The following is a 26,801-nucleotide window of genomic DNA, read 5'->3' as shown; positions in this document are numbered from 1 at the left end:
TGGGCATAAAAGTGTCCATTTGGTAGAAGTTTGTCAGGAGAAAACCTGACTAACTACTAATGAGAGTTTAGCAATATTATGGCTGAGAAAGGATTTAACTTCTGTAATAACTTGAATTTTGGGGCTGAGAAGGGGGCGGGGGGGTCACCTGATATTCAAAGTACATTCAGCCAGTAGTCTCAAACTAGCAATTAGTTAAATACCTAAAGACAAAAAAAAACCCAACTGTCATAACACTACATTAATCTAATTGTTTGCTATTTGGAAGACAAAATAGGAATTATAGGTTGAACAGGTTACAAAGCTGTGGAGGTGTTTCAAACATACTCCCTTCACATCCATACAGGTGTAGCAAAAAGTGGCGCGAATTTATTTCTTTTGAATATTACAAAACAGATTATATTAAAAAAACTGTCTGTACAAAACAGCCACGATACAAAATTGAATGCAGGCCAGTTTTTATAGCTACAGACTGTCTAGATTCAGGTTCTGCATTCAAATTGCTCTCCACAGGAACTGTACAAACTGGTCCAGACCTGGGAAAACAGCCCAGCTCGTTTGCCAAGCCATGAAACAGGTTGGCACCGTCAAATTTTTTTTTCATTCCACCAGTATTACTTATTGTCTGGAATTTGAACACTTTCTGTGTAGCTGCCAGGTGATGTCCGACAAATCCCTCTGCACAAACTCGTCCTTTTTACTGTATCTCTCCGATGTAGAGTCTTTTGTCACTAGATGCGGAAAGAACTGTTGGAATAAAAAAAAGGTAGATTTCAGTTAATGTAAAAATTTTGCCTCATGCCACAGGCAGTTAAGAGTTAAATTAGAAAACTGCATCTATCCAGCCTTAGTCTAAAATATCCAATGCAGTTGATTTATTGTCAATTACAACAGCAACAATTGTAGACAATAAAAGGCCAGAAGACTAATGCACCAAGTTCATTTATCAACAATCTTATAGTCACTAGTGAAGTTCATGACTCCAGCAGAAATACTGGTGAAGAGATGCCACTATCAAAACGCCAAATACAACACAAAAACTAAGCTGAAACAACTAATTGTTCAACGAATTTGATAACTTGTTCATGTTCACTAGATATAGTACATCATAAAATATTCTAAAAGCACAAATGTGTGTCGTGAGTTAGCTATCTCAACTATGTTTACTAGTATCTTCAGTAGCACTTGGGAATTTTAACTGAAGTTTTGTCAAACTCAACTCATGATAAATATGAAAAGAGAAGATCCCTAAGGAAAAGCATGCACTTATATAGCATTTCTCATGTTAAAATTTTACCAAACCAGTTCATAACCAATGCTGAAAGTTTCCAGCTGTAACAAGTGGCTAGATAATCGATGATAGAAGCCATGACACCAGAAGAATCTGGTTTGTCTGCATACTGCCATGTAATACCCATACCCATGATTTGATGAGAATGAACAAACGAATGCCCAGCAACAACACAATATTCCCTCAAAACTGCACTGAAATACTAGCCTCGATAATGTGTTCAAGTCAGAAGTGGTGATTGTAGATGCTTTTAATCTGTTCAGAAGTATTATTAATACATCTCCAAAGCAGGTGAGACTTGAACTCTGGTCTTCTGGCTCAGAGGACACTCCTCCTCTGGAGGTGAAGAGTTATATTAAGTGAACATAAACTAGATGAATGTGTGGTGAAATGGTGCAGGTAGGGAAAGAGAGAGAGCACGAGAGTGTAAAAAATAGGGAGTCCAAAAAAATCAATGTGGGGTAAACCATGATGCGAACTGATGCAGTGCTTGTCAGGTCTTGCAACTGCTGCACTGAAGATTTGCCCTGAAGAGCAGACAAAGGAAGCACATGGTAAGGACAATGCAGGAGAGACAGAGAGCACGAGAGCACAGTTACCACCTTTGCTGTTTGAATTTGTGTATCGCTGGACATCGGAGTGCATCTGGGAAAATTAACAAACAGTGAAATTCACAACTAATCTTGGAGGAACTGTTGGGCGAATTTCACAGCATAGAATCAGATAAGGTAATTGTTGTTTTAAGTCTGTCCAAGAGAAAGACTGCAGTAGTGAGTATAGTGGATTATTTCTTGATTATGTGTTTTTGGAGAGAAGTCTCTTGATTAAACTTAAAATATCAGCCATAGCTATTAATTTAACCTGGGACAGTGCTTGTAGAGGAATAAGATGGTGTTATTTTCTGGGTCTGTACATTGTGAAGGAGCAAAAATGGCCTTTGCAGTGATATGTACTTCTTGTCAGATGTGGGAGTTTAAAGAGAGTTTAAGGGTTACTGTGGATTATATCTGCTATAAATGCTGTTGGATGCGAATCTTATCAGATCGAGTGGATTGGTTGGAGAGACAGATAGAAGCGATGAGGAATTTGCAACAGCAACATTGTGATGGATGGCAGTTATAGGAAGGGGATGGAAGTCTCAGATACAGTCACATAGATGGGTTAACTCCAGGAAGGGTAAGAGAGGTCGGCACCTAGGGCAGGAGTCTTTTGTGGATATACCCATTTCAAACAGGTATGCTGTTTTGGAAAACGTAGGGGGTGATGGATTCTCAGGGGAACATAGCACAAAACAGCCAAGTTTCTGGTATTGAGACTGGCTCTAATACAATGAGAGGTACGTCGGCTTCCAAGAGATCAATTGTGTTAGGGGATTCTGTAGTCAGAGGTACAGACAGACGTTTCTGTGGCCTGCAGAGAAAAAGCAGAATGGTGCGTTGTTTCCCTGGTGCCAGGATCAAGGATGTATCAAAGAGGGTGCAGAATGTTCTCACGAGGGAGAGGGGCCAGCAAGAGGTCATTGTCCACATTGAAACCAATGATATAGGAAGGGAAAAGGTTGAGATTCTGAAGGGAGATTACAGAGAGTTAGGCGGAAATTTAAAAAAGGAGGTCCTCAAGGGTAGTAATATCTGGATTACTCCCAATGCTACGAGCTAGTGAGGGCAGGAACAGAAGGATAGAGCAGATGAATGCATGGCTGAGGAGCTGGTGTATGGGAGAAGGATTCACATTTTTGGATCATTGGAATCTCTTTTAGGGTAGAAGTGACCTGTACAAGAAGGACGGATTGTACCTAAATTGGAAGGGGACTAATATACTGACAGGGAAATTTGCTAGAACTGCTTGGGAGGATTTAAACTGGTAAGGTGGGGGGACACCCAGGGAGATAGTGAGGAAAGAGATCAATAGGAGACGGGTACAGCTGAGAACAGAAGTGAGTCAAATAGTCAGGGCAGGCAGGGGCAAGGTAGGACTAATAAATTAAACTGCATTTATTTCAATGCAAGGGGCCGAACAGGGAAGGCAGATGAACTCAGGACATAGTTAGGAACATGGGACTGGGATATCATAGGAATTACAGAAACAGAGCTCAGGGATGGGCAGGACGGGCAGCCGAAATGTTCCAGGATACAAATTCTACAGGAAGGATAGAAAGGGAGGCAAGAGAGGAGGAGGGGGAGTGGCATTTTTGATAAGGGATAGCATTACAACTGTGCTGAGGGAAGGTATTCCGGGAAATACATCCAGGGAAGTTATTTGGGTGGAACTGAGAAATAAGAAAGGGATGATCACCTTATTGGGATTGTATTATAGATCACCCAATAGTCAGAAGTAAATTGAGAAACAAACTTGGAAGGAAACCTCAGTTATCTGTAAGAATAATAGGGTAGTTAGGGTAGGGGATTTTAACTTTCCAAACATCGACTGGGACTGCCATAGTGTTAAAGGTTTAGATGGAGAGGAATTTCTTAAGTGTGTACAAGACAATTTTCTGATTCAGGTATGTGGATGTACCTACTAGAGAAGGCACAAAAGTTGACCTACTCTTGGGAAATAAGGCAGGACAGGTGACAGGTGTCAGTGGGGAAGCACTTTGGGGCCAGTGATCATAATTCTATTCATTTTAAAATATTGATGGAAAAGGATAGACCAGATCTAAAAGTTGAAGGTCTAAATTGGAGAAAGGCCAATTTTGACGGTATTAGGCAAGAACTTTCAAAAGCTGATTGGAGGCAGATGTTCACAGGTAAAGGGACGGCTGGAAAATGGGAAGCCTTCAAAAATGAGATAACAAGAATCCAGAGAAAGTATATTCCTGTTAGGGTGAAAAGGAAGGCTGGTAGGTTTAGAGAATGCTGGATGACTAAAGAAATTGAGGATTTGGTTAAGAAAAAGAAGGAAGCATATGTCAGGTACAGACAGGGTAGATCGAGTGAATCCTTAGAGTATAAAGAAAGTAGGAGTATACTTAAGAGGGAAATCAGGAGGGTAAAACGGGGACATGAGATAGCTTTGGCAAATAGAATTAAGGAGAATTCCAAAGGGTTTTTACAAATAAATCAAGGACAAAAAGGTAACTAGGGAGAGAATAGGGCCCCTCAAAGATCAGCAAGGTGGCCTTTGTGTGGAGCCACAGAAAATGGGGGAGATACTAAATGAATGTTTTGCATCAGTATTTACTGTGGAAAAGGATATGGAAGATATAGACTGTAGGAAAATAGATAGTGACATCTCGCAAAATGTCCAGATTACAGAGGAGGAAGTGCTGGATGTCTTGAAACGGTTAAAAGTGGATAAATCCCCAGGTTCTGATCAGGTGTACCCGAGAACTCTGTGGGAAGCTAGAGAAGTGATTGCTGGGCCTCTTGCTGAGATATTTGTATCATCGATAGTCACAGGTGAGGTGCCAGAAGACTGGAGGTTGGCAAATGTGGTGCCACTGTTTAAGAAGGGCAGTAAAGACAAGCCAGGGCACTACAGATCGGTAAGCCTGACCTCGGTGGTGGGCAAGTGGTTGGAGGGAATCCTGAGGGACAGGATGTACATGTATTTGGAAAGGCAAGGACTGATTATTGATAGTCAACATGGCTGTGTGCTTGGGAAATCATGTCTCACAAACTTGATTGAGTTTTTTGAAGAAGTAACAAAGAAGATTGATGAGGGCAGAGCAGGAGATGTGATCTATATGGACTTCAGTAAGGCGTTCGACAAGGTTCCCCATGGGAGACAGGTTAGCAAGGTTAGATCTCATGGAATACAGGGAGAACTAGCCATATGGGTACAGAACTGGCTCAAGGGTAGAAGACAGAGGGTGGTGGTGGAGGGTTGTTTTTCAGACTGGAGGCCTGTGACCAGTGGAGTGCCACAAGGATCAGGGCTGGGCCCTCTACTTTTTGTCATTTACATAAATGATTTAGATGGGAGCATAAGAGGTACAGTTAGTAAGTTTGCAGATGACACCAAAATTGGAGGTGTAGTCGACAGCAAAGAGCGTTACCTCAGATTACAAGAGAATCTTGACCAGATGGGCCAATGGGCTGAGAAGTGGCAGATGGAGTTGAAATCAGATAAATGCGTGGTGCTGTATTTTGGGAAAGTAAATCTTAGCAGGACTTATACATTTAATGGTAAGGTCCTAGGGAGTGTTGCTGAACAAAGAGACCTTAGAGTGCAGGTTCATAGCTCCTTGAAAGGAGAGTTGCAGGTAGATAGGATAGTGAAGGCGGCGTATGGTATGCTTTCCTTTATTGGTCAGAGTATGGAATACAGGAGTTGGGAGGTCATGTTGCAGCTGTACAGGACATCGGTAAGGTCACTGTTGGAATATCGCGTGCAATTCTGGTCTCCTTCCTATTGGAAAGATGTTGTGAAACTTGAAAGGGTTCAGAAAAGATTTACAAATATGTTGCCAGGATTGGAGGATCTGAGCTACAGGGAGAGGCTGAACAGGCTGGGGCTGTTTCCCCTGGAGTGTCGGAGCCTGAGGGGTGACCTAATAGAGGTTTACAAAATTATGAGGGTGATGGATAGGCTAAATAGACAAAGTCTTTTCCCTGGGGTCAGGGAGTGCAGAACTAGAGGGCATAGGTTTAGAGTGAGAGGGGAAGATATAAAAGAGACCCAAGGGGCAACGTTTTTTCGCAGAGGGTGGTACGTGTATGGAACGAGCTGCCAGAGGGTGTGGTAGAGGCTGGTACAATTGCAACATTTAAAAGGCATCTGGATGGGTCTATAAATAGGAAAGGTTTGGAGGGATATGGGCTGGGTGCTGGCAGGTGGGACGAGATTGGGTTGGGATATCTGGTCGGCATGGACGGGTTGGACTGAAGGGTCTGTTTCCGTGCTGTAAATCTCTATGACTCTATGACTCATGGGCACAACCAGGAATTTAGAGGTTTCCAGTCTCTTTGGATTTGAGCTGTTAGCCAGCATCCTCAAGAGAAGACATTTCTGTTGTTATTCTGCCTGAAGCAGAAAGCCAGCCACAGCAAGATGTCATGAAAAGCAAAGGAGATTATGTACAAGCAACAAGTAAATTAGCTACATTGTAATTACAGCATAACTCATTTTAAAATTCAACATTAGAAAAAGACTGCTGTAATTTTAAACCTTATTCGTTGAAGAGCCACAAGTACGAGTTTCTTTAAAATATTAGGAAAATAGGAGATATGCTGTAAGTATTAAAAGTTTGAGTCTCACATCATCAACCATCACTATCGGCCACAAGCTGCTCCTTCCTCAATGTCTACTGCTCTATCAGCAGCTATTACTCAGCTACTACACCTTCCGGTACATTTTGCTATAATCTTCCCACATTGTTAACTCTATCCTCATTGTTAGAGGTTTGGCTCTTCAACTAAATGCTTGTCCCCATCTATTACTGCATTTCCTGTTTTTCCCTGTGCAGGTGATCCACTTTTTCCTGGGGCAGTACGGTGGCTCAGTGGTTAGCACTGCTGCCTCTCAGCACCAGGGTCCCAGGTTCGATTCCACCCTTGGGCGACTGTCTGTGTGGAGTTTGCACATTCTCCCTGTGTCTGCATGGGTTTCCTCCCACAGTCCAAAGTGAATTGGCCATGCTAAATTGCCCATAGTGTTAGGTATGTTAGTCAGGGGTAAATGTAGGTGGGTGGGTTGCTCTCTGGAAGGTCGGTGTGGACTTGTTGAGCTGAAGGGTCTGTTTCCACACTGTAGGGAATCTAATCTAATCCTTCTGTATTCCAAAAGGGCATGGGTAGTCCTATTGTGCATGAAGAATATTACTGAAATGTACAAAAAGCAAAAGATCCTGACAATTCAATCAAATTAATCTATTTCTTTTCAGCCAAAAAATAAAGTTTAATATTTTGGGTGTATTTCATTTGCTCAGCGAAGTGAACATACACATCAAAAAGTCTTAACCTTCCCTTTACTAGTTTCAAGTTAGCTATACAATTCCAAACAGTTTTTCTTAAGTTAAAATTGCATAATTATGCTGGATTCTAAACTGTTAGCCACAATAAGACACTTACTAATTGGTTCTTCTGGATGAAAGGACACCTCATTCACTGAGCCTGCATGCCCTGGTAATTTATACAAGATTCTTCGCGACGTTGTATCCCAGACATAAACAAACCTGAAAGAAATGATGTGTTCTCTCAGTGCTGATCACTTACGTCTTTTCAAATAGACTTCAACAATTTGAATACATAAAGTCCCTTTAGCATAGTAATACCTCCAAAGCACTTTGTTAATATAATACAATCCAGTGATATTCATAGAAGTTGACAAAAATTTGGACTACATTCCCCACTGCCTGCCATGTTCCTATCTTTTTAAAATTATCAGTTTTAGAACTTGTACATTGTTGGCACAACACATGCACCCAGATTATTAAAAGTTCTGAAGTCAGGTTAAGTTGTTGTGGCATTAAGTTAACACCATTTTGCAATGGTTAAATTTAAAAGTTCCACGGAATTGGCGTTTAAACAATATCCTGAACTCAGCATTGTGACATTTAATTCAAGGTGGTGGATTCAAATACAACTAAATTACACCCACTTTGGTTTCTTTCACAGATTTGTTATTCGCAAATTTGTGCACTTGCGAGGTCAGCGCCAGACCCCATGGTTTTCTCTCCTCAGTCTGATCACACAGTCCTTCACAGGAGGAGAGTTATGCAATAGTAGAATCTGAGTTTTCTGTTATTCACAGGAAGTCTGTCCCTATTCCCCACAGGAAATAAGGATTTGATGCTCTAAATCAGAAAGTATCCTACGGAGACTGTGTTCAAAGATACACAGCATGTAGATCCAAAGTTCACTCAGCCCAGCAACATTCTAACTAGATTTAAAAAGCATACAAAATGATCATTGCTTAATTATAAACATCACATCTTTGTATTAAAGTGTTTATGAAATAATATTTACCTGTCAGCAGATCCAGCAGCTATTTTGCTTCCATCAATTGACCACGAACATCTCAAGAGGTTCTGCAAGAAGTTGTATAATGTCAAGGGACCAGTATTTTAATATTGAGGCAACGTGACAATGGCTCCCAACTCCCCATTGAAAGGCTCAAATGCTGCAGAATCAACACAACACTGCCCACACCAAATTATTCAAGAACCTCTAAACTTGGAACAAACAATATTAAGTGATTTGAAAGATTCCATGAAGGGCTTTCTGCCTTTAACATCATCAGTGGCTTAGAAATTAATTTTGTTCAACTTTCTAAAACTAATTATTTGATAGAAAAAAAAAATACAAGGGGCAGCATGGTGACTCAGTGGTTAGCACTGCTGCCTCAAAGCACCAGTGACCAGAGTTCGAATCCAGCCTTGGGCAACTGTGTAGAGTTTGAACATTCTCCCTGTGTCTGCATGGGTTTCTTCCGGTTACTCTGGTTTCCTCCCACAGTGCACAGATGTGCAGATTAGGTGGATTGGCTATGCTAAATTGCCCATAGTGATCAGAGACGTATAGCTTAGTCAAGGATAAACAGAGTAATAGGGTAGGGAAACAGGTCTGGGTGGGTTACTCTTCGGAGGGTCGGTGTGGACTTGTTGGGTCAAATTGCCTGTTTCCACACTGTAGGGATTCTTCTTCTTCTAAAAGAACCGTAATAAGCCCTTTCCCACCATTTAGCTCAACTTTATGTTGCCCAAGACACAAAGTACTATGATGAGGTGCTGGAAGACTGAAGGTTGGCAACGTGGTGCCACTGTTTAAGAAGGGTGGTAAGGACATGCTAGGAAACTACAGACCAGTGAGCCTGACCTCGGTGGTGGGCACGTTGTTAGAGGGAACCCGGGGGGACAGGATGTACATGTATTTGGAAAGGCAAGGACTGATTATGGATAGTCAACATGGCTTTGTGCGTGGGAAATCATGTCTCACAAACTTGATTGAGTTTTTTGAAGAAGTAACAAAGAAGATTGATGAGGGCAGAGCAGTAGATGTGATCTATATGGACCTCAGTAAGGCGTTCGACAAGGTTCCCCATGGGAGACTGGTTAGCAAAGACAGATCTCATGGAATACAGGGAGAACTAGCCATTTGGATACAGAACTGGCTCAAAGGTAGAAGACAGAGTGGTGGTGGAGGGTTGTTTTTCAGACTGGAGGCTTGTGACCAGTGGAGTGCCACAAGGATCGGGACTGGGCCCTCTACTTTTTGTCATTTACATAAATGATTTGGATGCGAGCATAAGAGGTACAGTTAGTAAGTTTGCAGATGACACCAAAATTGGAGGTGTAGTGGACAGCGAAGAGGGATACCTCAGATTACAAGAGAATCTGGACCAGATGGGCCAATGGGCTGAGAAGTGGCACATGGAGTTTAATTCAGATAAATGCAAGGTGCTGCATTTTGGGAAAGCAAATCTTAGCAGGACTTATACATTTAATGGTCAGGTCCTAGGGAGTGTTGCTGAACAAAGAGACCTTGGAGTGCAGGTTCATAACTCCTTGAAAGTGGAGTTGCAGGTAGATAGGATAGTGAAGGCGGCGTTTGGTATGCTTTCCTTTATTTGCTGTACAGGACATTGGTTCGGCCACTGTTGGAATATTGTGTGCAATTCTAGTCTCCTACCTATTGGAAAGATGTTGTGAAACTTGAAAGGGTTCAGAAAAGATTTACAAGGATGTTGCCAATGTTGGAGGATCTGAGCAACAGGGAGAGGCTGAATAGGCTGGGGCTGTTTTCCCTGGAGCGTCGGAGACTGAGGGGTGACCTTATAGAGGTTTACAAAATTATGAGGGTGATGGATAGGGTAAATAGACAAAGTCTTTTCCCTGGGGTCGGGGAGTCCAGAACTAGAGGGCATAGGTTTAGGGCGAGGGGGGAAAGATACAAGAGAGACCTAAGGGGCAACTTTTTCACGCAGAGGGTGGTATGTGTATGGAATAAGCTGCCAGAGGATGTGGTGGAGGCTGGTACAATTGCAACATTTAAGAGGCATTTGGATGGGTATAGGAATAGGAAGGATTTGGAGGGATATGGGCCAGGTGCTGGCAAGTGGGACTAGATTGGGTTGGAATATCTGGTCGGTATGGATGTGTTGGACCGAAGGGTCTGTTTCCATGCTGTACATCTCTATGACTATGACCATTGTATGCTCCTCGGACTGCATTCCTGCCTCATAAGGAATCTTTATTTACAAGGAGAACATCCAAGAGACCAGCAGATTTTTTTTTTTAAGTGGTAGTCCAGTCGTTAGCTTTGTATTACTAAAATAATACCTACCTTTTCAAAATTATGCACATTACCCTGGAATATTTTCACACATCTCTCTTTTGGAGCAAATGGACGGATATCCCAGACACGTACTGTAAATCCAAACACAAAAATATTTGAGCAATTAAGCTTTTTTTCTGATTTAGAAACATGTTTTCATAACCAAAACAGAAAACTAATACTAAGCAGAGATCATCTCATGTGCTACAGTTGTTGTGATTTACATCAACATTCACTCAAGCAACAATAATCCCCTCAAGCAACTTAATGCAGAATAACCTCAACAAAAAAAAACGAGAAGAGCTAAAATCAACAGCTCAATTCATGAGAAGCAAACCAGACAGATTTCAAAAGTTCTCAACCACAAGCTTTGATCTGTGCTGGGTTAGCTAGTCTCAGCTGGGACATAGTTAGTGGAGCTATAATTGGCCTTAATAGCCGTTCATTCGGAAGAAAAGTCCAATATAGTGTTCCCACTTCTCTTCACTACTTACTAAACGCAACTAAGTGAGTCAGTGGATACTGGACCCAGACAGGAATGGCGTAGATTGCTTCCCCCAAAATCTCCAGCAGTCAAATCACAATGCGTACATCACAAATGACCAATTAAAAGTGACATTGCAAAGCAACTGACATCAATGCACATACTCTAAAAACAAGTCCTTTCATAAAGAAGGTAGACTGAATTGGTGGGGTAAATTTTATAAGAAACAAACACTAAACACTAAAATAAGAATGTGTCAAGTGTGAAAATACAGCATGGTGTACAACCTCTTTGATGTTGTAAGTAGCTAAGCCACACAGTTTAAGAAGGTCATAGGTTTAATTTCCAGTCTGCAGAGTTCACTTTCAGCTGATGCAGCAATTGGTTGCAAAAAGTAACCCTAGAAAATGTTGTCATTATGTGGGAGCCTTTGTGCGTTTGTTCCTTCACTCAAGTATCTAAACAAAAGGGCTCTCAGTCCTGCCAATTGGCAAAATTGCCATCTGAAAATCAGAAGGCTCTTGGTTGAAAGTTTACCCTAGGATCCAAGCACGCAGTCTTGATTGATATTCCACTGTTGTACTTGCTGGAAGCAGCATCAAGTCCATCTGCCTTCAAAGATGATTCAAGCAGCAGTAGGGAACTGTAGCAGTCTGACCAGCTATGATCAGAAATACATTGTTTCAAAGGGTAGTGATAACAGCTCAATTGTGAAAAAACAAGGGAATTACATGGACTCAAAAACAAAAATCTTCAAAAGTATGGAGAAAATGAATGCTCCTTTTTGGTGCTGCATTCCGTAATTTACTGTTATAGGAGCCTGTGTGAAGGTTGAAAGGAATCTTATCTTACAAAGAATGACTGCATCTTAAAGGTAATCAAATAGAAATGAAGTGAATTTGGGACATTTAGAGGATATAGCCATCAGATAGAGACTACAAGCTTTCACATGGTTACTGTTTCAGAAGAGTACATGCATGTCCTGTTTAATTATTTTATTTTCAGGCTCTTCAAAAACACAATCGCCACCTCTGACCTTCTTTACAGAAAGTAATCACACTTTTATTACCTGTATTGTCCATTGAATTAGAAAGGAGGTAAGAGCCATCTCCACTTAGAGCCAAACCAGTCACAGAGTCTGTATGACCTCGCATAGTATAAATTAACTTGTTTTGTCGCAGATCCCAAACCTAACACAAGTAAAAAAAAAGTTAACTTTAATCTCAGTTATTTTCCCACAAATAATATTTTATGCACAGACATTGTGGGTAATTTTAGAATTGGAAAAACAAAGTTCATTTACTCTGATGAGTTTTGTGAATCTTCGTAGGTTTGCTTGCTGAGCTGGAAAGTTCGTTTTCAGATGTTTCGCCACCATACTAAGTAACATCAATGAACCTCCGGATGAAGCACTGGTGGCATGGCCTGCTTTCTATGTGTGTGTTTAGGTATCCTTGGGTTGGTGATATCATTTCCTGTGGTGATGTCATTTTCTGTTCTTTTTCTCAGGGGATGGTAAATGGAATCCAAGTCAATGTGTTTGTTGATAGAATCCAACTGGAATTCTATGCTTCTAGGAATTCTCATATATGTCTCTGTTTGGCATGTCCTGGAATGGATGTGTCGTCCCAGTCAAGGTAGTGTCCTTCCTCATCTGTATGTAAGGATATTAGTGACAGTGGGTCATGTCTTTTTGTGGCTAGTTGATGTTTATGTATCCTGGTGGCTAGGTATCTGCCTGTTGTCTAATGTAGCGTTTGTTACATTTCTTGCAAAGTATTTGTAAATGAGATTAGTTTTGCTTTTGTCTGTATAGGGTCTATCAAGTTCATTAGCTGCTGTTTTAGTGTGTCGGTGGGTTTGTGGGGTACCATGATGCCAAGAGGTCAGAGTAGTCTGGCAGTCATTTCCGAGATGTCTTTGATGTAGGGGAGAGTGGCTAGGGTTTCTGGATGTGTTTTCTTGCTGAGGAAAATGGCGGACTGTGTTCATTGGGTACCTGTTCTTTTTGAATACACCGTAAACGTGATTTTCCTCCACTCTGCATAGTTTCTCTGTGCTGGTGTGTGGTAACTCATTGAAATAATGTTCCAATGCAGCTTTGTTTGAGAATGTTGGGATGATTGCTTTTGTAGTTCAGTATTTGGTCAGTAAGTGTTGCTTTTCTGTAGATGCTGGTTTTAAGTTCCCCATTGGCTCTATGCAACATCTAGGAATGGCAATTTGTTGTTGTTTTGCTGCTCTTTAGTGAACTTTATGGCAGTAAGGTATTATTGATGGTCTTGAAGGTTTCCTCTAATTTATTTTGTTTAGTGATGACAAAGGTGTCATCCACGTAGCAGACCCAAAGTTTGGGTTGGATGATTGGCAGAGCTGTTTATGTTAGAGTCTCTGCATAACTCCCTCTGCTAAGAACCCTGAAATTGGAGATCCCAATAATATCCCTACAGGCATACAATTCACTAAAGAGGAGGAAAACAACAACAAACTGCCATTCCTAGATGTCGCAGTACAGCAAACAGCCAACAGGGAACCTCAAACCAGTATCCACAGGAAAACACCACATACTGACGAAATATTGAACTACAGAAGCAATCATCCCAACACCCACAAACAAAGCTGCACTAGAACATTATTGCAACGAGCCACTACACACTGTAGCAGAGGAACTACGAAGAGCAGAAGAAAATCATCTATATAGTGTATTCAAAAAGAACAGGTACCCAATGAACACATTCCGCCGACTGCTCCGCAACAAGGAGGGAGTATAAAAGGAAACAATAATGTCAGAAAGGAACCGTGATACTCATGGAGGATGTTAATCTACAGATAAACTGGAAAAGTCAGATGATCAACATCCTAGAAGCAGTGCTAAATGAGGAAATAGAAGAGACCTAAGGGGCTACTTTTTCATGCAGAGGGTGGTACGTGTATGGAATGAGCAGCCAGAGGATGTGGTGGAGGCTGGTACAAATACAACATTTAAGAGGCATTTGGATGGGTATATGAATAGGAAGGGTTTGGAGGGAAATGGGCTGGGTGATGGCAGGTGGGACTAGATTGGGTTGGGATATCTGGTCAGCCTGGACGTGTTGGACCGACGGGTCTGTTTCCATGTACATCTCTATTACTCTAACAAACCCAAATAAGCAGACAAAACATGTCCAGAAACCCTAAGCCACTCTCCCCTACATCAAAAGGTATCTCAGAAATGACTGCCAGACTACTCAGACCTCTTGGTATTATGGTAGCCCACAAACCCACTAAAACAGCAGCTAATGAACTTGAAAGACCCTATACCATACAAGCAAAACTAATGTCATTTACAAAATACCATGCAAGGACTGTAACATATACTGCATTGGACAAACAGGCAGAAAACTAGCCGTCAGGATACATGAACATCAACTAAGCCACAAAAAGACATAATACTGTCTCACTAATATCTTTACACACAGATGAGGAAAGACACCACTTTCACTGGGACAACACATCCATCCTAGGTCAAGTCAAATAGAGACACGCACAAGAATTCCTAGAAGCATGGCATTCCAACCAGAACTCTATCAACAAACACATTTTCTCAGGGGGTGGTAAATGGGAACAGAGCCAAAGAATAGGAAATGACATCACCAAAGAAACCTAAACACAAATAGGAAGCGGGCGATGCCACCAGTGCTTCATCCAGAGGCTCACTGATGTTACTTAGTATGGTGACAAAATGTCTGAAAATGAACCTTCCAGCTCAGCGAGCAAACTTACATCCAGTTCATTTATTCTTTTTGCGTCTGTAAAGTAAATTCAGTGTATTATAAGTTATAATATGTGCTCCTCCACACGATACCACACAATGCGCAGTTTGTACAAAATAAAAGCAAATTACTGTGGATGCTGGGAATCTGAAGCCAAAAGAGAGAGAGAGAGAATCTGGAAGAGCTTTGACAAAGGGTCAGTTAGACTCGAAACATCAGCTCTTTTTTCTCCTTACAGATGCTGCCAGACCGGCTGAGATTTTCCAGCATTTTCTCTTTCGGTGCAGTTTGCACAAGTGTCCCTAAATTTTACAAAGATACACAGGCATATTATAGGTTTACTCCTTGAATGATCTGGAGGAGAAACCAAGCAAAAATAAATAGCTATAAATTCTATGTCCTACGACCTTATACTCCACAACCACTTAATGAAGGAGCAGCACTCTGAAAGCTGATGCTTCCAAATAAACCTGGTGTTGTGTAATCTTTAACTTTGTACACCCCAGCCCAACACCGGCACCTCCAAAGCAAAACTAATTATGTTTTACTTATCTTCATGAATGCCAAAAAGAAAACATTTTTCCTGTACTAAGACTCAAAATATAATTGCATACTTCCCATATGGCTGTTACAGAATCTTCTGACTAGACATTTGTACTTGACAGCTTCAGACTGGCTCGTTAGCTTATCACTGGACTAAATATAAACCCACCACTCAGTTGTAGAGTGCCCAGGAAAGGGATGAAGGAGAATAGTGGTTATGCTCCACAAACTGAATCGCCTTCATTTCAGAAGTAGCTGTCCATCAAAAAGTGTTTTAAAAATCTCCTAGGCTATCATACAGCATGTTTCAATTGAACAAATTGATCAGAGAAATGCAATGTTCTGTTCCAACCACTGAGATCAATTTGTGATTGCAGAAAATTAATACTGCTCCAGGCAAATCTCAGGGAAGCAGCTTTAGATAGGATATGTTTAATGCTCTGCATTTAACAGTTATTGACATTTTTAATCACTCTGACACCAAACTACCTTTCATACAGCAGGCCCCAAGATCTCTCTACACTTTACAGCAATATCTACCTTTAATCAATGTTAACTTTGCATTGTATTCTTTGCTGGACATGAAGAAAGAATACATTAAATAAAAATCATCAGATACTATGCTGATAACACATGATGCACCTAAGGAAGTGCTGGCTTCAGAGAAATGTTGAGGCATGTAAATTTCCAGATTCCACAGCTTGAAGTTAGTTTGGTCAAAGTCATCAGTGTGATTATTTTTTTTTTAAAATTAAGTAAAGGAACCCAAGGTCCTTCAAGAATAAAGAATGTACCAGTTTAAACTGCATTCTCGATGGCAATGCCTCTACCAAACACAGTGGCACTTGCCAACCTATCAGCACTTACCACTCATATGGTATAAAATGTTTGTTTTCCTCCAAAATTGATATTCTTGAGAATTGTCCTGACGAGGGTAAGAGGAAAAGGTTCAACAAAATATGTATTTTCTCAAAAAGGTTTAATATGTCAGGTGAGACCTACTGTGGGTTCATAAACATAGATATATGCATTTTACATATTGTAGCAGTGCTCACAAACTGACTTGATACAAATCACCTCCTTCAGAACCACCAGATCAAGGTATAGAATAGGATACAACTAAAGCTTATCTTCTAAAATCCAGGGCAAGAACTAGAGAGGTCAGTACTCACAATGCAACTCTACTTTCTGAAATTCACCCAGGAACAAGGAAAGAAACTTTGAAAAAAACAAGTGTTATTTTACCAAAAGAACTGCAGACATAAATATAAATGGATTCCAAACTCAGCACTACCTTTCTTTCTTGTTAATTAGTTCACTATCATGTAGCTTACAAATCACACTGCTCACCTTACCTTTATGTCATTATCAATACCACCAGAGATAATCTGATCACTTGTGTCATTAAATGTTGCAGCAAGTACTTGGTATGTGTTCTGAAATGTATGGATAGCAGCTTTCTTCCGAATATCCCAAAGCTAAGGAACCAAATTACATGGAGAAATAAATTAAAGAAAATAAAGACAAGCGACAAAAACAATTGATGTACTCTTCATCTTAATATAAAATAATTTGAATGTGAACATAGGAGGTATAGTTAGTAAGTTTGCAGATGACACCAAAATTAGATGTGTGGTGGACAGTGAAGAAGGTTACCTCTGATTACAAGGTCTTGATCGGATGGGCTAATAGGCTAAGGAGTAGCAGATGAAGGTTAATTTAGATAAGTACAAGGTGCTGCGTTTTGGGAAAGCAAATCTTAGAAGGACTTATACACTTAATGGTAAGGTCCTAGGGAGTGTTGTAAAACAAAGAGACCTTGGAGTGCAGGTTCATAGCTCCTTGAAAGTAATTGCTGGTAAATAGTAGTGAAGGCAGCGTTAGGTTTGCTTTCCTTTATTAGTCAGAGTATTGAGTACAGGGGTTGGGACATTATGTTGCGGCTGTGCAGGACATTTGTTAGGCCACGTTTGGAATATTGTGTGCAATTCTGGTCTCCTTCCAACTGAAAGATGTTGTGAAACTTGAAAGGGTTCAGAAAAGATTTACAAGGATGCTGCCAGGGTTGGAGGATTTGAGCTATCGGCAGAGGCTGAATAGACTGGAGTTGTTTTCCCTGGGGTGCTGAAGGCCGAGGGGTGACCTTATAGAGGTTTATAAAATCAAGAGGGGCATGGATAGGATAAACAGAAAAAGGTCTTTTCCTTGAGGTGGGGGGAGCCCAGAATAGAAGGCATGGGCTTAGGGTGAGAGGGGAAAGATATAAAAGAGACTTAAGGGGCATCTTTTTCACACAGAGGGTGGCACGTGTATGGAATGAGCTGCTAGAAGTGGTTGAGGCTGGTACAATTGCAACATTTAAAAGGCATCTGGATGAGTATATAACTAGGAAGGGTTTGAAGGGATATGGGCAAAGTGCTGGCAAATGGGACTAGATTAGGTTGGGCTAGCTGGTCGGCATGGACAAGTTGGACTGAAGGGCCTGTTTCCGTGCTGTACACCTCTATGATTCTATGTAAAAGAACAGTCAGTTAGTCTATATTTAGTTTGCACACTGCTTCCAAAAACACAACACATCTTTTTAAATAGGATTTTATACCAGTCTGGGTTTTATTTCTATTGCTCATGCAAACAATCCAACCAATGAATCTGTTAAGTGTGTGCTCCTCTTCTAAAAGCACTAATCTTTGCTGGGAGTTTAGCTGAACAATTGCTACCAACCTTTTTGTACTTTTTAATCAAATGGCAACTCTTGATGTTCGAGGCTAGAGGGTAGCTCTCACTAAGTTGAAGGTGACAGCCAGCCAAATCATGCAACTAAATGGCAAATCAGCAGCAGAAATCCTGCTGACATTTCACTTCCTTACCTTGCAATGCTGATCAAGCAACTATAGCCCTTGCTCAAATTAGCAGATTCAGCACACATCCAATGTTAAACCTGGTGTATTTCTGGTCTGTCTGATGCTGCTATTCACCCGTTAAACTTGCTGAGCTATTGACAGAGCCCCACGCCCTGAAAAACACTTATCCCTAGGAAAGGACAGTGCATTCATCTCCCCAGTCCTTGGCAAGATAATTTCATCCCACGAGCTTCTGCTTTAGAATTTCTGACTGTTCAGTTTTTGCCTCATGAACCTTTGTCATTAAAACATAATATGCCCTAATATTAATTACAATCACCTTTACTGTTCCATCATCACTTCCTGTACAGACTAACTGTGGTCCTCGTCTTGCTGGGTAACATGAATTCACGAAGGAAGTGTGCCCTTTCAACCTCTTGACTCTTTCACCTGTTTCACTGTCCCACACTGCAACAGTTTTATCTGTTGATGCTGAAAAAAGCATGCTGAAGAAAAAGCAGAAAAAAAATAAACCAAAAACAAGACAGCTTCAAAACAGTAGTTCAAATTTACAAACATTAAACCAGCATTTAAATTGGGATAGACCGCGGTGAGGAATGGGGGCAGTGATAAAAGTATAACTTCTGTGGTTTTAGAAAAGCTTATAAACTCGGTTTATTTTAATTCAATAAAATTTATTTATTGTTGCTTTCCTTTCATCTGCTTGATTTGCCACAGTTTATCAACAAGTGGCCACTGCCAATACTCATAGCTTAAGCTTCCCAAGGTGCCCAGGGAACCATTTTGTTTAGACTTGCAAAGGTGAAAATCAATAGCACAGGTTTGATATATACTCAAAAAAATTCAGGAGCTGCAGACATAAATTAGAACAATTAAGTGATGCATAATTTTGGTTTTATAGACCAGTAGGTTCTGGAAGGAAAGAAATACATTTCACAGAATCCCTACAGTGGAGAAGTAGCCCATTTGGCCCATTGAGTCCACACTGATCCGCTGAAGACCAGCCCACCCCTCCTTTGAATAAAAAAAATTCAGCTAAATTTTGATTATGAAGTACAAAAATACAGTACCTGCCATCTGTGTTATAATGCAATTCCATAACTGCTCCACTGTGGCCTTTTAATGTAGCATAGTTATCACAGTCCCCATACACATTCCACAACACTAAAGAGAGGGCAAGACAGAAAAACATGAAGGACCTTAAACCTGACACAGCTTTTGAGAACTTCAGGAGATTAAGATAACAGAATTTCATAAGCTCTTACATGAAAATACTAGAAATACATTCATTCACGGGTAGTGACTCATTTGCAAAGTTTTTTTTGAACTAACAGGAGGGACAGGCAGAAGGCAAGGTAAGAAATGTTAACAAATGGCTGTATTAAAACCGAAAAAAAATACCAGTAATGCAGTAGGCCAGGTAGCTGCTATGAAGGGAAGTTCATGTTGAAAGCCTCATGTGAAACATAAAACCTTATATGGATCTACTGCGCTGAAAGTCCTTTTTCTTGCTGTATACATTAACATTTGACAAATGGCCTACACTCTGGATACACCATTTCTGCTGTTTTAAGACATTGGCTAACCTGTTATTTTCTATTTTCAACTGTCTGCAGCAACAATCGTTAGCTTTTTTCCTTTTTGAAAATCATTAGGGAAAGTATCAACTGACATTTTTACACACTTTAACAAATCAAGAATATTACATTTCTATACCGAAACTGAGTACATCCTTGTAACATTCCCCACTGTAAGCAGTTCTTGTAGTGTACACCGAACATACTTACATCTAATCAGTCACATTTCTAGTGGGTCAGGAAAATTGCAAAAATATTCAAGCTGGTTTCAGTACAGAAATGTGACTGAAACTGGATCAGTGCCTTAAAGTTTTTATTTTGTTTTAATATCTGACAATCCAGCTCAGAATCAATGTTCCACTCAAAGCACTGGACATTACAAATACAACCTACGGCCACTAGAGCTATTCAAATTCACATTAGAACAAATTGTATTCCAGCAAAGATGCTTGTTTGCTACACAACCGATCACATCAAACTAGACCCAAAATGATCATGAATGACAAGCAGTTCAGGCAAGCATTCAAGAGCTCAAAGTACTCACTCCAGAGACAATCCAAGTTGAAAAAAATAAAGTGCTGGGTATTTTTACAGCTTGAGATGAACAGAACATGGACCTACAATGTACTATAGGAACAAAGGAAACAGGAAGCAAGCCTTTGAGTCTGTTCTGCCAGTTGGCCCGTAACTACCTATCTTTGATAAATGTTGCTTGATACCTTTACATGACAGAAATTCAACAGTTGTGGACCTGAAACTTCAATTTGATCCACCATCCACAAATTTTACTGGGAATTGGGAAAGAGGAGGGTCAGATTCACAGAATAATTGAAAAAGCACTTCTTGTTTTCACTACTGAATGGGTTAGCTCTAATTTTGAGATCATCTCCGCTTTCAATGGAATCCTTCAGGGGAAATAGTTTCTGCATATACCCTAATGATATGTCACTTACGTATGAGTCTGTCAAATCCGGAAGATGCCAGTGTTGATCCATTTGGGTGGAACTTACAGCAGTAAACTTCTCCCTCGTGACCTGTTAGAAGCATTATAGGAGCTTGAAGACTTGATGTTCTTGGGGGACCCTAAATGATTGGCAGTAAAATAAATGAGAAAATTTGATCAAGGTAGCAGTCCAAACACCTTTTCCCTCCCCCCACACTACAACATGTTGGACGGGCTGCATGGACCATGTGAAATTGGAAAGGTCCTCATATCCAAACTCCCAAATTAAATGACTATACACACCAGGCAAACTGGAATCAATACACATGCCCCACTAATCTAATTAATCAAATTTCAAAACCAGAGTTTAACCAGCAGAACCCCGGCAATCATTACAATAGAGTTTCAACTAGGATTCGTTTGACTTGCATCCCAAATTAAACTGCTTGCACTAATACAAAAAAGTTATCTAATCAGTAACACTAGGACAAGTATGCAGTATTCTACAAGCGGCCTCAGCAGTGTCCTGTACAGCTGCAACATGACTGCCCAACTCTTATACTTAGTACATTGACCAATGAAGGCAAGCGTGCAAACACTTTTTTCACCACACTCTCTACCTTTGAGTCCACTTTCAAAGAAAATATGCATCTGCACCTAAGTTATTTTTGTTTGGCATCACTCCCCAGAGCTCTACCATTAACTGTATAAGTCTTGCACTGATTCAGCTTACGAAAATACAACATCTCACATTTATCTAAACTAAATTCCACATTTGACTCCTCAGCCCATCTGGTCAAAGTCCTGCTGTACTTTGAGATAACCTTCTTCACTGTCCACTACACCAATTTTGGTGGCATTCGCAAACCATACCTCCTACATTCACATCCAAATCTTTTACATAAGTGTCGAAAAGCAGCTGAACCAGCACCATTCCTTCTGGCACATTACCGGTCACATGCCTCAAATTAGATAAAGAATCCTCCACCACCACCTTCTGTCTCCTACCTTCAAGCCAATTTTGTATCCAATTCACTAGCTCCCTCTGGGTTCCATGTGATCTACCTTGTTGAAATCCACATAGGCAGTGTCTACTGCTCTGCCTTCATCATTCTTGTCACTTCAAAAAAAAAACTCAGCTACGTTAGTGAGACACAGTTGTCCCACGCACAAAGCTGCATTGACTATCACTAATTAGTACTTGCCATTCCAAATACATGTAAATCTCATCCCTCAAAATCCTCTCCAACAACTTGCCCATTACTGATGTCATACCCACTACTCTATAGTTCCCTTGCTTTTCCTTACCACCTTTCCTAAATAATGGCGCCACATTAAGACATCCAACACCTCTTCTCTATTCTTCTCCACAATAAATATTTATGTAAAATACTTGTTTAGTATCTCATTAATCTCCTGAGGTACTACACATAGATGGCCACGTTGATCTTTAAGGGGTCCTATTCTCTCCCTAATTACTCTTTTGCCCTTAATCTATTTTTAGAATCTCTTTGGATTCTTTTTAACGCTATTTGCCAAAGCTCTCTCACTTCTCCTTTTTGCCCTCCAGATTTCCCTCTTAAGTATAGTCCTCGCACTCCCCTAGTAATTCACCTATTCCCAGCTTCCCTCCTAAAGCCCTCACACTCCCCTAGCAATTCACCTATTCCCAGCTGTCTATACCTGATGTATGCCTCCTTTGTTTTCTTAAGCAGGGCCTCAAGTCTAGTCATCCAGCATTCCCTACACCTACCAGCCTTGCCCTTCGCAATATTGTCTCTGAACTCTTGTTATGTCATTTTTGAAGGCCTCCCATTTCCCAAACGTGCCGTTCCCTGTGGCTAGCTTCTCCCATTCAACTTTTGAAAGTTCCTGCCTAATACCATCAAAACTGGTGTTATTTCAATTCAAAACTTTAACTTTAAGATCAGGTCTATCTTCTTACATAATTATTTTAAAACTAAAGCATTATGATCACTAGCCCAAAATACTCCCCACAAACACCTGAGCCACTTAGATCATAAAGACACGGGAGTGGAAGTAAGGCCATTCGGCCCATCGAGTCCACTCCGCCATTTAATCATGGCTGATGGGCATTTCAACTCCACTTACCCGCATTCTCCCCGTAGCCCTTAATTCCTTGTGACATCAAGAATTTATCAATCCCTGCCTTGAAGACATTTACCCCCCCCCCCCCCCCCCGGCCTCCACGGCAATGAATTCCACAGGCCCACCACTCTCTGGCTGAAGAAATGTCTCTGCATTTCTGTTTTGAATTTACCCCCTCTAATTCTAAGGCTGTGCCCACGGGTCCTAGTCTCCTCGCCTAACGGAAACAATTTCTTAGCGTCCACCCTTTCCAAGCCATGTATTATCTTGTAAGTTTCTATTAGATCTCCCCTTAACCTTCTAAACTCCAATGAATACAATCCCAGGATCCTCAACCGTTCCTCAAACGTTAAATCTGCCATTCCAGGGATCATCTGTGTGAATCTCCGCTGGACATTCTCCAGTGCCAGTATGTCCCTCCTGAGGTGTGGGGCCCAAAACTGAACACAGTACTCCAAATGGGGCCTAACCAGAGCTTTATAAAGGCTCAATAGCACATCGCTGCTTTTATATTCCAACCCTCTTGAGGTAAATGACAACATTGCATTAGCTTTCTTAATCACGGATTCAACCTGCATGTTTACCTTTAGAGAATCCTTGACTAGCACTCCCAGGTCCCTTTGTACTTTGGCTTTATGAATTTTCTCATCGTTTAGAAAGTAGTCCATGCTTGGAGTCTTTTTTCCAAAGTGCAAGACCTCACATTTGCTCACATTGAATTTCATCAGCTATTACCTGGACCACTCTCCCAAAATGTCTAGATCCTTCTGCAGCCTACCCACTTCCTCAGTACTACCTGCCTGTTCACCTAACTTTGTATCATCGGCAAACTTCGCTAGAATGCCCCCAGTCTCTTCATCCAGATCATTAATATATAACGTGAACAGCTGCGGCCCCAACACTGAATCCTGCGGGACACCGCTTGTCACCGGCTGCCATTCCGAAAAAGAACCTTTTATCCCAACTCTCTGCCTTCCGTAAGACAGCCAATCCTCAATCCATACCAGTAGGTCACCTCAAACACCATGGGCCCTCACCTTGCTCAGCAGCCTCCCGTGTGGCACCTTATCAAAGGCCTTTTGGAAGTCTAGATAGACCACATCCACTGGGTTTCCCTGGTCTAACCTACTTGTCACCTCTTCAAAAGAATTCTAACAGGTTTGTCAGGCACGACCTCCCCTTACTAAATCCACGTTGACTTGTTCTAATCCGACCCTGCTCTTCCAAAAATTTAGAAACCTCATCCTTAATGATGGATTCTAGAATTTTACCAACAACCGAGGTTAGGCTAATTGGCCTATAATTTTCCATCTTTTGTTTTGATCCTTTCTGGAACAAGGGGGTTAATACAGCAATCTTCCAATCATCCGGGACTTTCTCTGACTCCAGTGACTTTTGAAAGATCTCAACCAACATCTCCGCTAGTTCCTCAGCCACCTCCATCAGAACACTAGGATGTAGCCCATCGGGGCCAGGATTTGTCAACTTTAAGACCCTTTAGCTTTTCTAGCACTATCTGTTTTGTAATGGCAACCATACTCAACTCAGCCCCTGACTACCTTTAATTGTTGGGATATTACTCATGTCTTCCACTGTGAAGACTGACGTAAAGTTCTTATTAAGTTCCCCAGCTATTTCCTTATCTCCCATCACTAGCCTTCCAGCATCAGTTTGAAGAGGCCCAGTGTCTACTTTTGCCTGTCGTTTGGTTCTTATGTATTGAAAGAAACTTTTACTATCATTTCTAACATTACTAGCTAGCCTACCTTCATACTTGATCCTCTCCTTCCTTATTTCTCTCTTTGTTATCCTCTGTTTGTTTTTGTAGCCTTCCCAATCTTCTGATTTCCCAGTGCTCTTGGCCACTTTATAGTATCTCTCTTTTTCTTTGATACATTTCCTGACTTCCTTTGTCAGCCATGGCTGTCTAATCCCTCCCCGGATAATCTTTCTTTTCTTGGGGATGAACCTCTGTACAGTGTCCTCAATTATACCCACAAACCCCTGCCATTTTTGCTCTACTGTCTTTTTCCCCGCTAGGCTCGGCTAGCGGGGAAGACAGGAGAGCAAAAATGGCCCTTGTCCTGCCTCACTTCCCAAAAGGAGGTCAGGTTTTACAGCTTCTCTAATAGGTACATCCATATATTGAATAAGATTAGATTGCCTACAGTATGGAAACCTGTCCTTCAGCACAACAATTCCACACCGACCCTCCAAAGAGTAACCCATCCAGAACCCTTCCCCAACCCTATATTTACCCCTGATTAATGCACCAACCACTATGGGCAATTTAGCATGGCCAATCCACCTGACCTGCACATCGTTGGATTGTGAGAGGAAACCAGAGCACCCAGAGGAAACCCACACAGACACAGAGAAAATGTGCAAACTCCATACAGACAGTCACCCGAGGCAGGAATTGAGCTCAGGTCCCTTGTGCTGTGAGGCTGTGGTGCCTTACCACTGAGCCCACAATAAGATTAGATTAGATTACATTACATTACAGTGTGGGAACAGGCCTTCAGTCCAACAAGTCCACATCGTCCCACCGCAGCGCAACCCACCCATACCCCTACATTTACCCCTTACCTAACACTATGGGCAATTTAGCATGGCCAATTCACCTGACCTGCACATTTTTGGACTGTGGGAGGAAACCGGAGCACCCGGAGGAAACCCACGCAGACACAGGGAGAACTTGCAAACTGCACACAGTCAGTCGCCTGAGGCGGGAATTGAACCCGGGTCTCTAGCGCTGAGAGGTAGCAGTGCTAACCACTGTGCCACCATACTGCCCACCTCAGGGGTCTTGTCCCTCACTGGATTCACCTCACAGAAAAAGAATAAGAAAATTTACTCGTACACACTTAATAAATTCCTCTCCAACGAAGTCCTTAACGTTATTTCAGTCCCAGGCTATGTTTGGCAAGTTAAAATCCTCTACCATTACAACATTATTCTTACAGATGTTTGAGATCTCTTTACACATTTGTTTTTGAATTTCTTGCTGACTATTGGGAGACCAACAGTACTTCTAAAGATATATTAATCAATCTGTTCAGACACGTCACACCTTTGGAGCAGGAAGGATCTGAATCTGGAGCTTCTAGCCCAGAGGTACAAATCTACCAGAAGTGTACTCAACTAACCAAATCTTTGATTGGGTGTCATTTACAGACAGCTTGTTTACTACTGACAGTTTAGTTATTTTCAGTCATTATTACAGGCAAATGAGATAATACACCACTCTGGGAAGTGAAGATAAAATATTAAACCAAAGCTACATCCCCCGGCTCAGGACAAGACCCCTGCACATTGTTTCAAAGATGAACAGGGATGTTAATGTTTACTCCTCAGTCTACTCTAGGGCTGTTGTTGTGTCGCCATAATCTTGCCAGACCATAGAGGTTGCTCTCTTATGAGAGAGAAGGGACTGGTAATGACTTAACCTGAGGGCCACCAGAGGGGAGAGGTTGAGAAGGAGAGTTATTCATGGTCACCTCAAACCGGTGATGGGAATTGAACCCAGGACACACAGCTCTGTAACCCAACAATTCGGGCAACTGAGTTAAACCAATTCCCACATCAAGGCTCTGGGGAGAAGTTGAGGTAAATGGCACGGGAATGAATGGCTCCTCGAGAGGGCCAGCGCTGACAGGATGGGCGGAACGGCCTCTTTTGACGCGTCGCCTGCTGACGGCGTCACTGGGGCGCTTTCGTTACGGATCCTTCGACAGGCGGATAGTGAGAGTGAACCCCGCGGTGAGTGAAAGGCCCGAGGCCGGTTACAGGGAGCCCTGACTGACTGACTACCTCCCTCCAGGCCGGGCCTCACCGCCTGCTGCGGGACTCCCGGCACCACCTCGTTCCTCGGCCGCTTGGTCGGAACCAGCGCCATTTCTTGCGCCTTGCGTTTCTGATCGATCATGGTCCTGCCGCTGTCTCCGAGCTGCCGGCGGCCGGTTCCCTCTCCCGGAGCGAGCGCCTTCACCTCAGGGGTCTTGTCCCTGACTGGATTCACCT

The 26,801-nt window shown here is 41.7% G+C and overlaps 1 protein-coding gene across 1 annotated transcript; it reads right to left on the bottom strand.

Annotated features, from left to right (window-relative positions):
• Nucleotides 1-347: 347 nt before the first annotated feature.
• On the bottom strand, nt 348-26,801 carry snrnp40 (small nuclear ribonucleoprotein 40 (U5)). The gene is made up of 10 exons (XM_072548137.1): nt 26,614-26,801; nt 20,680-20,809; nt 19,220-19,313; nt 18,469-18,634; nt 16,644-16,766; nt 12,063-12,183; nt 10,519-10,601; nt 8,203-8,264; nt 7,306-7,409; nt 348-747 (listed from the first exon to the last, which is right to left on the bottom strand). Exons 1-10 carry the CDS (start codon nt 26,704-26,706, stop codon nt 698-700), a joined length of 1,026 nt encoding a protein of 341 aa, XP_072404238.1. The 5' UTR covers nt 26,707-26,801; the 3' UTR covers nt 348-697.

The sequence above is a fragment of the Chiloscyllium punctatum genome, chromosome 27, assembly GCF_047496795.1.
Source record: "Chiloscyllium punctatum isolate Juve2018m chromosome 27, sChiPun1.3, whole genome shotgun sequence".
NCBI classification, from domain to species: domain Eukaryota; kingdom Metazoa; phylum Chordata; class Chondrichthyes; order Orectolobiformes; family Hemiscylliidae; genus Chiloscyllium; species Chiloscyllium punctatum.
This window is presented reverse-complemented; position numbering and strand designations above follow the sequence as displayed.